This window comes from Coregonus clupeaformis, unplaced genomic scaffold (assembly GCF_020615455.1).
Source record: "Coregonus clupeaformis isolate EN_2021a unplaced genomic scaffold, ASM2061545v1 scaf0290, whole genome shotgun sequence".
In the NCBI taxonomy this organism is placed as follows: Eukaryota; Metazoa; Chordata; class Actinopteri; order Salmoniformes; family Salmonidae; genus Coregonus; species Coregonus clupeaformis.
Window position 1 is genome coordinate 454001 of NW_025533745.1, and position 10901 is coordinate 464901.

General features: G+C 42.6%; 1 protein-coding gene across 1 annotated transcript; it reads right to left on the reverse strand.

Moving 5' to 3' along the window:
• Positions 1-241: 241 nt before the first annotated feature.
• LOC121543476 (plakophilin-2) lies at positions 242-10267 on the reverse strand. Its single transcript, XM_041853347.2, has 13 exons — positions 9922-10267; positions 9457-9527; positions 7977-8629; positions 7177-7315; positions 6751-6958; positions 6310-6487; positions 3187-3304; positions 2679-2840; positions 2185-2361; positions 1609-1762; positions 1251-1443; positions 867-954; positions 242-766 (listed from the first exon to the last, which is right to left on the reverse strand). Exons 1-13 carry the CDS (start codon positions 10109-10111, stop codon positions 698-700), a joined length of 2400 nt encoding a protein of 799 aa, XP_041709281.1. The 5' UTR covers positions 10112-10267; the 3' UTR covers positions 242-697.
• Between the last annotated feature and the right edge of the window lie 634 nt (positions 10268-10901).

Genomic DNA, 10901 nt, shown 5'->3' on the forward strand with positions numbered 1-10901 from the left:
TTTGTGGCTTTTATTTTTAGCACTCTGCCACCCTCTATTCTATAATTATTATTTGCATTACAGAGATATCACACCACATTGTTACATTCAGATAGAAATCTGCTATGTAGAACAAACATGCCCTTTGACATGTAGAATAAGCAAACATGTCTTAAATATTCATAGCATTTCTATCCGGAAACGTTCTTGGCCCTGTTTTTGATTGACCCCCCAAAAAAAAATCTATGATTGTAGACATTTTTAATAGACCTACAGGTAGTAATTTAATATTGTTTACAACCCCAACTATGTTAACATCACAACTATATTTTACAACTTAAGTTATGACATTCATTAAACTAACATACATGTCATAATTGTATCCTTATCTTGTCTTCCACTTCTATGCTGATTCATTTTCTTCCTCAAAATCCTTCCTTCAAATGTAATTCAAGTCTTTGCTGATCCTCCATCAGTTTTGTTTTTAATCATTTTTTTCCATCGTTGAGAACTTGGTCTTCTACCAAGAGCTTGCAGCAATTGGTGTCACTGGAACAGGCTCACACACACACACAAAATAAACGTAACATCTCACACTGTGGAGAGGTAGACACACAAATCAAGTATTTTATAAAGCAGTGAATTGAGTCATCTAAATCCATACAGAAGATAAACTACACTATTGCCTCAATCAGCACAATGCGTTGTGATCCTCCGCTTAGTCCCGTATTGAATTTACAGCCTTTGATGTCCTGCTGTTGACGAAGTCTGCTTTCCTATATCCAGCCTACCAAAGGATGAGAGGAAAAGCAACACATTAGATGAATGAACAACTATTGTCACCACATGTTTCTTATCCTTGAGGTTATACTGTGTAGGGGCCTCACCTTCCTATAGGCCCCGTGGAGCTCTGAGTGGCTCCACATGCTGTGTAGTAGGATGCAGGCTGCCTGGCCAGCCCTGGTGGGACCAAACCTAAAGGGACACAAGCTTACGGTCATTGGACATAAAAGGAAAAGCATAAAGCAAGTAGAAGAGGTTTGACAGATGAAAAGAAACTCATAATGTTCAGGAATAATACAGTGCATATTAAGGCCATCTGCAGTCTTTGCATAGCATCAACCAACAGTGCCACGTCATCGACGGCGCAGTCTGGCATCAGATTGCTACGTACAGTATATCATATGTGGTTAGTTGATATGTTAAACATCTATCCAGGCAATGTAGTCAGCCTGGAACACAGCCATGGTCTTCAGAAGCTACCCACTGACCCGTTGTCCTTTGCGCTGATGTTGATGATCTTGGGCAGCGAACCGTGGTTGACGATGGCCCTGACGTGCTGCGTCTCGTCCTGGCTCAGGTTGATGAGGATGTGGCACAGGGACACGGTCACCTCTGGAGGCAGGTCTGTGCCCGTGTCTGAGTTGGGCAACATGACCACCAGCTGTGGCAACACCTGTTTGACTACAGAGAGAGTGGAATGCTTTGTGAGAGATTGTTTGATTTTCTACAGCGGCAGGTTTTTATGCTTCTGTGCTTTTATATACTTACAAGTCCCAAAGGAATATACTTTTTTGGGACTTATGTAGGACTAAAACATTGCGGTTGATGAGTCAATTCACAGCTCACCAATGTCAGCGTGAAGCTCTCTGTAGCGTGAGATGTTACTTAGCAGGGACACAGCAGTCTTCTGCACATCCCTCTCTCCTTCCTGGAGCATCTTCCTGGCCTGGAGAAGACCATTCTCCCGCTGTACTATGGTGTGGGCGATGGCCTTGGATACCTGCCCATACAGAGCCATTTTTACATTTACATTTTAGTCATTTAGCAGACGCTCTTATCCAGAGTGACTTACAGTTAGTGAGTGCATACATTTTCATACTGGTCCCCCGTGGGAATCGAACCCACAACCTTGGCGTTGCAAGCGCCATGCTCTACCAACTGAGCTACACGAGACCAACATCGTCACCAACTGACAGTCAATATAGTAATGCACAATATAGTAGTCACATCAATGTAATACTTACTATACAGTCAAGTCATGACAATTTAATAGATGTGTGGCTGTATTGTAGTTATTCCCTCAAAGGAGCAGTACGAGGGTTAGACTGATACAAATCAAACCCATGGGAAAATAAATTCTACACTCCCAGAACAGTACATAGCCCATAGAAATAGGATCATAGATTTGTGATATAGCCGTACCAGGCCGTTCCCAGCTGTGATGTTCTGCAGGGCTCCGATGGCAGCCTCCTGGGTGTAGGGACGGATGCTGCGGGCCATGATTGACAGGTACATCCGCACTGTGATGGCGCTCCACAGCCACTCTATCCCACAGGGACTACCCTTCTCCTCCAGCAGAGGGCACTTTGGATCAAGACGCTATAGGACAAAAACAACCAGAAAACAGGCCCTTTAATTCAAAGTTAACTTCCAGATACCAGGTTTCATAGTACATTTCAATCAATGTGTATAAAGCTTTTAACAAATACATTTGTCAAAGAAAACTGGGCTTAAAGAGTTAGTTCAAAATGTATGCTTTCTCACTTACCAAGGCGGCTTATCCATAACATAGGCATTGCTCATTTACTTTAGTGGTAATAACTTATTTATAACCAGATAGAAACAGTGGCTGTCAAGTACATGATAAGGGCAACAAAGAAGATAACAGCCACAACATAGAGGTCATGGGAGCCTACCTGGATGATTTTGGCACTGCGGGAGCCGAAACAGCCGGGGGTCTTGGTCTTTGGAGCCAGGTTGAGTCGAGACTCATGGAGCTCGCTGGTGTACTTCTGTGGAAGATCCACCACCATCTGGTAGGAGAGGTTGTGTAGGATGCACACACAGTTCTCTGTGGACTGTAGAGGAGAGAAGTGGTTCTGTTCAGGGGACCAGATTGGTGATTGCCTATGATTTTAAGATCAAACATTCTGCAGATGTCCATTGCCAAACAATTAATTGTAGAGCAGAGCTGGTTCATGATGTTGTTTTCTTGATATTTAACACTAAAGGCCAGATTAATAAGTTGTTCTAAAGAGACATAAGTTGATAAAATATGGGCAAAAACAACCAGTCTTATTTAAGCATTTCCCTGTCAATATTTATTCCACCTACAAATGTTAAGTAATGCTTGTACGAAAAGAAACAAGTGAACATTTTGCACAAAAGCTTAGTAAATGTTACTTTAGTCATTCACATGCATACCTTGTCATCAGGCTTGTAGTCGGCTATGGTTCCCCGGATGTAGTATACCAGTGAGTCAATAAGGTTCTCACACTGCCGCATGGCTTTTCTCCCATCTGGACCAGCTGAGCTTATGTTTCTGACAACAACAATGACAGGTTGTCATTATTGCCACTAGGCAACAACAAAAGCATTCTTTGCATTCCAGACATTGGCCAAACTGGCAAAATATCTATTCCAGCTGTTGGCCAGATGAGCCAAATGTTTATGTAGCTAGAGATATTTGGTGTACTTTACCAAGGTTTTCTGGTTATCTGCAGTTAAAGCCATTAGAATAGGTCAATGTAATAAAACGTCTCTTCTATGTGTTGAGAGATAGCAACGTGTGTTTCAAGCACAAAGGAAACATAAACAAATGAGTAACATGAGTTAATATTTCACTTTAATTTCAACCACTTGTCAATGAGTCAACTGTTCCACTTCCTTTTAGATGAAGTCAGCACAGAGAAAAAAACACATGACAGTTGCCTCAATACATGTGACCACATGGTCATTTTTTATTCCTAAAACCATGGGCATTTATCTGAAAAAGTCACTCAAATATATAGAAAATTCTGCAGCCTTTTTGTTAACGTCAAGCCAAATACAGTAACATGAGTGATGCCCCAAGGTTATGGCTGTGAGTTGGAGTGTCGTGTGTTTTCATTTTAAATCAGGCAAAAGACTGTGGAATTCCTCAGAGTTACACAAGTCAACGGTTGCCAGGGCTTGATAGCACCAGCCAATATGGATTCTGAGGTTTCAATTCTACTAGAGCCACTAAGAGGGAGAGGGCTCCGTTAATAATTTAGTCCCTGACTGTTTTCAGTCGTATCGGATGCTAGGCAAAAGCGAAACACTCCTTGTAATACCATGTTGTGTTTGTCAGGTGCTATATCTGTGCCAAACCAAATCAATCGCCGCCGGTTCAATAGGAACGCAAGGTATGCAGGATATTGTTTCCAGCGCATTACTGCTCCATCGAGGTGATGCTGACTAGGCAGAAGTCATCATGCCTGTTTTGTCAGGTGGAAAGGAGTAACAGGATGACAATGGCCTTTGAGGAACCTCACAGTTCTCACTCATGGCGAGGAGGCTGTCAGAGATAAATATAAAATGCTTGACAAAGCCTTGTGAGATGTAACACTGTGGTGAGAGATGGATTGCACATGAACCGTCTGGGTCACCGTATAATAATAATAATAATCATCATCATCAGTGCCTTCAGAAAGTATTCACACCCCTTGAATTTTTTCACATTTTGTTGGTTACAGACTACATTTTAAATGGATTAAATTGAGATTGTGTCACTGATCTACACACAATACCCCATAATGTTAAAGTGGAATTATGTTTTTAGAAATGTTTACAAATTAACTAAAAATGAAAAGCTGAAATGTCTTGAGTCAATAAGTATTCAACCCTTTTGTTATGGCAAGCCTAAATAAATTCAAGAGTAAAATTTTGCTTAAGTCACATTATAAAGTTGAATGGACTCACTCTGTGTGCAATAATAGTGTTTAACATGATTTTTAAATGACTATGTCATCTCTGTACCCCACACATACAATTATCTGTAAAGTCCCTCAGTCTAACAGTGAATTTCAAGCACAGATTCAACCACAAAGACCAGGAAGGTTGTTTTTTTTGCCAATGGTTTGCAAAGAAGGTAGATGTGTAAAAAATAAAAAAAAAGCAGACATTGAATATCCCTTTGAGCATGGTGAAGTTATTAATTACACTTTGGATGCTGTATCAATACACCCAGCCACTACAACGATACAGGCGCCGTTCCTAACTCAGTTGCCAGAGAGGAAGGAAACCGCTCAGGGATTTCACCATGAGGCCAATGGTGACTTTAAACAGTTATAGAGTTCAATGGCTATGGTAGGATAACTGAAGATCAATAACATTGTAGTTACTCCACAATACTAACATAATTGACAGAGTGAAAAGAAGGAAGCCTGTACAGAATAAGAATATTGTATCCTGTGTGCAATAAGGCACTAAAGTAATACTGCAAAAAATGTGGCAAAGAAATGAACTCTTTGTCCTGAATACAAAGCGTTATGTTTGGGGCAAATCAAACACTCACTGACTACCACTCTTCATATTTTAAAGCATGGTGGTGGCTGCATCATCTTATCAATATGCTTGTCATTGGCAAGGACTAGGGAGTTTTTTAGGATAAAAATAAACGGAATAGAGCTAAGCATAGGCAAAATCCTAGAGGAAAACTTGGTTGTCAGCTTTCCAACAGACCCAGAGACAAATTCACCTTTCAGCAGGACAATTACCTAAAACACAAGGCCAAATATACACTGGAGTTGCTTATAAGATGATATTGAATGTTCCTGAGTGGCCTAGTTACAGTTCTGACTTAAATTGGCTTGAAAATCTATGGCGAGACTTGAAAATGGCTGTCTAGCAATCATCAACAACCAATTTGACAGAGCTTGAATCATTTTTAAATGAATAATGGGCAAATATTGTACAATCCAGGTGTGTAAAGCTCTTAAGAGACTTACAGAGAAAGACTCACAGCTGTAATCACTGCCAAAGGTGATTCTAACATGTATTGACCCAGGGGGTTGAATACTTATCTAATAAAGGTACATCAGTGTTTTATAGTGTAATTTAAAAAATTTAAATAAATTATTCTACTTTGACATGAGTATTTTGTGTAGATCATTGACAATTTTTTCTAAATTAAATCCATTTGAATCCCACTTTGTAACACAACAAAATGTGGAAAAAGTCAAGGGGTGTGAATACCTTCTGAAGGCACTGTATACCATTTAGCAGACTCTTTTATCCAAAGCGACTTTCAGTCATGCATGCATACATTTTACGTACGGGTGGACCCGGGAATCGAACCCACTATCCTGGCATTGAAAAACACTATGCTTTACCAACTAAGCTACAGAGGACCATCAATCAAGAAATGATTTCATGATCATTCCAAACATAACTACTATACCCATTTCTGCATCCCAGGCTGCCCTAAGATGGATCACTAGAAATGCTTGATCACAGATACTACATAGGTCGGTGCAAAAATCACAAATGGCCAATAAACACCTGTGTCCAGACCAGACGACCTACCGGAGGCAGCCAGTGGCGTTGTAAAAGGTGTCTGGGTCAGCCAGCATGCCGTCTTTGGGGTTCTCCCCCTCAGACAGGCCTGAGCAGGGCACCAGGACAGAGGTGGTCAGGATCTCCAGGGCCTCTTTGGAGAGATGCTCCTTCAGCAGGTCATGGGAGGATAGGTTCCACAACAGCCCTGTGGAACATGTTTCATTCTTAGGTTACTACGGTCATTACATTTTATCACATAATTTCATGTAAATCACATGTTCACAAAGCATCTCAGAGTAGGAGTGCTAGGATCAGGTCCCCCCCTCTTATTCATTATGATTTAAAAGGCTAAACTGATCCTAGATCAGCTCTCCTGCTCTGAGGCACTTTGTAAATACAGGCCCTGGTCATTAATAAAGTGCTACGACGATTTCTTTCAGATCTACCCGAGGAGGTGCTCAAACTAACCAGTGAGCTGCCGCCGGGTCTCTATGTCGCGACTTCTCCTGAGCAGACGCAGTACGGGGGCCACGCCCTCGTTATCCTTCACCTCCATCTTGTTCTGGCTGCTCTCGAAGACAACGTTTCGGAGCGCCCCTGCCGCTATCCGCTCCAGCTCCTCGCTGTCGCTCTGCAGCAGTTTGATCAACTTGGGTATCCCGTGGAGGTAGAACACCTGGGGACAGACAGGCACAGCTATTCATCTACCCTTGTTTCCTATGAAGTGTGAGCTCAACTTGAATTTTCATGTGAATCGCCCACATAATCTCAATATAAATTGAAGGGAAAATACTGTATTGGCAACATCAGCTGTAGTGTAGGCCTACTGCCCGGCAGCCTTTAACCTAAATTGAGGGGCCAAGTCAACATGAGTACAGATGGGCCCCAGCTCACCATCTTCCTAGCGTCAGCGCTGTTGAAACATTGGTTTTGAATAAAGCTGGCAGCAGTGATCTGCATCTCCTCATTCTCCTGGCCCAGCAGGTTCACTGCCCTCTCCAATGTCAGCTCAGGCACCTTGCTCTCAGGCTTCCTGTGTATGGGAGAGAGCAATGAAGAGGAACTTCCTGTCAATGACAAACACACACACTCACTTTATCAATCCCAAAAGCTGATTCATCCAATTTCTCATCCTCACAACACTTTCCATTGTATTCATTTATATGCACCTATTAGAAAATCTAGGTAAATCATTGACATGAAATGACAGATAAGCAACTGAACCACCTCTATTGTCTGGAAGACTATTTTATAGTTAACCAATAGTTTTAGTACCAGCCTCGATCAGCCACAAAAATCTGGAACCAACCGGACCCTGAACAGCTTCTATCCCCAAGCCATAAGACTGTTAAATAGTCACTTTATTCCTAGTTATATGTACATATCTACCTTAATTACCTCGTACCCCTGCACATTGACTCAGTACTGGTACCCTGTGTGTAGAGCCAAGTTATTGTTACTCATTGTGTATTTATTATTACTTTTACATTTTATTACTTTTCTATTATTTCTCTATTTTCTTTCTCTCTGCATTGTTGGGAAGGGCCCGTAAGTAAGCATTTCACTGTTAGTCTACACCTGTTGTTTACAAAGCATGTGACGAATAAGATTTGATTTGAGTTGTTGAGAACTAAATGAACTGCCAGATCTAATCAACTACAGGTTTGTGTAGAGCAACACATAAACCGTCTTACAGTGCAGTGAGTTCCTTCACGTCTCTCTGCTGGATCTCTGGCTCCGCCGCCTCCCTCTTCTGGCCCATGTCCACCTCCATGCTGACCAGCGAGGCCGGGTACGAGGGAGGCCATTTGGCTCCCACAGGCCCCTGGCTCTCCCTCCCCACCTGGGCCCGCCAGACCAGGCCCTCTGCTCTCTGGGTAGGATTGAATGACCCGTAGCCTGTTTGTCTCCCTGCCCCCCTTTGAACCTCCATCTGGTAGGGGCTGTTGTCGGTGCGAATCGCAGGGCTGCTGCACAGGAATGAGTGGTCTGCCGAGAGGGGCTGAGGACCTCGAGTCTGTCTGAGGGACTGGCCCCAGTGGTCGTTGCCGCTGTTAGCCATGGCGTGTGTCCTTGTGCTACGGGCCATTTCCGAATGGGCATAACGCCGCATCAAGTCTGTCCCGTACGACCGCTCCACTGAAGTCCCCATCATGGGCGGCTGGCTAGGGCCGGGGAGGGTGTAGGTTCCGAAACGGAGTGTCCCGTAGGCCAGACGGGAGCGAGGTAACTCAGGTCTGGAGACTGGGGTCAAATCCACCCTCTTAGACGGACTTCCTATATTCTCCTTCAAAGACGACAGGCTGCTGAAGTCCACGCCGCCAATCTGGCCCAAAGATGAGTGTGTCTACATGGAAAGGTTAAAAGCAGCGGTTGCCCCATTTCAGAAGGCTTACAACTGAATCAACCATAAAGAGATTTCTGGTAATAATGCTAAAACATCTGTGTAAATCAGTTGCATATAATTGGACACAGTCGTGATGACTCAAAGCAACACAAAAGGTTTAGGGAAAAAGATCATACAAAATGCTCTCTCTGATGTCTGAATAACCACTGTTGTGCGTTTTATATACTGAAAGCCACACCTTATGTTTCCTTTGGGAATCATAAAGGTATTATTCAATAAAATGCAGTTCAATTCAATTGTCTATGTGAGATAATAGAATTTCAACGTTTGGTAGAACAAAGGGGCGATAAATATGTCAAGTGTGCCAGAAGGAAAGGCTTCAGTTGTCACATTATAGAGATAGTGTTAGATACCCACCTCTGCACTATGGGCTGGGGTCTTATAATAGCTGCACATCCCTGAGACTATCCCATTTGTTTTTATGCAAACCATATGGGCGGTACATTCAAAACCAATGCAGACCACAGTTTTTTTTAGGGCAATAGATACCATCTCCTTTTCCTGCTGTTTCTTGTGAAGTTCATCACGTCAGTGACGCACTAAATATGGAATTCAAGTTTTAAAAAACAACACTTCATGTATCCTACAGACACATTGCACTTGACTGCCATGGAGGGTGAAGTCCCTTGCTCGGAGTTGAATCACGTAGCTGTTAATTCTAACATCCAGGCTCTCCAGATTAATTTCTGGGAGGCTAATGCGCCTGTGACTGTGGATAATGGGTTGTGTGTGTGAGTTGTGTGTGTATACTATAGGATAGGCCTTACCTTCATGTTAGACAAGATTCCATCTCTGGAACCGGTGATACTTGGTGGGTTTCTGGATAGATGAAGACTGCCTGAAAGATAAACCACATGTGTTCTGAAGGATCATGCCATTTTACCAATTCCCTAATTACCCTTTGGACACTTGCCCTCTCCTATTGGAAAGGGTAAATGGGGAGGACTACAAATACAGTAGGCTTGAGGAGATTGAATAGAATAGTTTGCTGACATGATTGCAAACGTCATGGTAAATAAAATGTCACTAAGAATCTGACACCAATGACTAGGCCTGTATGTCCATTTGGTTGCATCTGGTTTCGACCCGCCTTGTTTCCCTGGTAGACTATGCCTAAACATTTTCCCCCATCCTCAAATTCCCGAGGCGATATCAATAGCCTAATCTTACAGACCTTGCTTGTTCATACAGACTCAATGTAAACACACGTTAAACTAACGTTACTATTTTACCACTGGCCGTTGTCTTTTTGCCCTTACGAGCAAGTGTGAGCCGCACTTGTTGCTGAACACGAAAACTCCGGTCGTTTGAATGAGTCTTTGTATTACCCTCTGGTGGTAATGCCAAACTTGTGTCAACTGCGTCAAGTGTGAATGAGTCTAGCGCAGGTAAAACTGACTTCATAAATTGCGGCTCTTCCATGATTCCGTAGATCTCCAAACGTGTAATTCCGTAAAATAGGCCGCAGATTCATCAAAAGTGGCACTATCGTCCTTTTCCGACCTGTTCATACACAGTAACTCGGTGTTCCCGAACGGTGAAATATTCGGGTGAGTCCGTTCCGGTGCAAGTGGGACACTTGAGTTCATTGTCAGTGGGGTGTGGTCTGTATAGTCGTCACCTGTAATATCATTTTACAAATAAGGAAGTGAAGACATCCTGGGAAGAATGCCAAAATGTTATCGTTCCTAGGCTACAAGGCCAATAGCAACGCTTGTAGATCCGGGATGGGGCAACTGGCGCCCCGGCTTTGTAGGCCCGCAGATAAGGCTCCCCCACCCACATTAATTTTTTTTTAGGAACTGTCAGGGTCTGAATTTACTGTTAAGAGTTGGACTAGTAGAATACACAAGGTGCAATTTCGAAATTTGGTTGTGCATCAGCTGTTTTTCTCTTATGTCAGTTACTGACAATCACTCACTTAGTTCATGTCAGCAAAACATTTTTAGATTGGTCATTTAGTCTAGAGGCCAGCTATCTAAACCATGGTCGAATTATCGACCGGGGCCCCATTGATCATCAGATATCATATAAAAAACTGCAAACATGTCTCCACACTATGGCAAAATGTTGTTGTTTTTAAATCAGGAAATTGGCTGTAAAACTGTAAATGTTTCTCTCTTCCCAACCTGGTCTCAGAGCATTTTGTATTATTCTGTATGCAAATTCGAGACACATTTATCAAATCAAATCAAATCAAATCAATCAAATC

Bases quoted from the DNA above. Each gene is read 5' to 3' on its own strand.
- LOC121543476 (XM_041853347.2), bottom strand. From the start codon at position 10,111: ATGGAAGAGCCGCAATTTATGAAGTCAGTTTTACCTGCGCTAGACTCA. The intron at 8,630-9,456 runs GTAAGGCCTATC...CTTTCCATGTAG, and splicing joins GAATCTTGTCTAACATGAAG to ACACACTCATCTTTGGGCCA. The intron at 1,763-2,184 runs GTACGGCTATAT...CTGTATGGGCAG, and splicing joins TCACAGCTGGGAACGGCCTG to GTATCCAAGGCCATCGCCCA.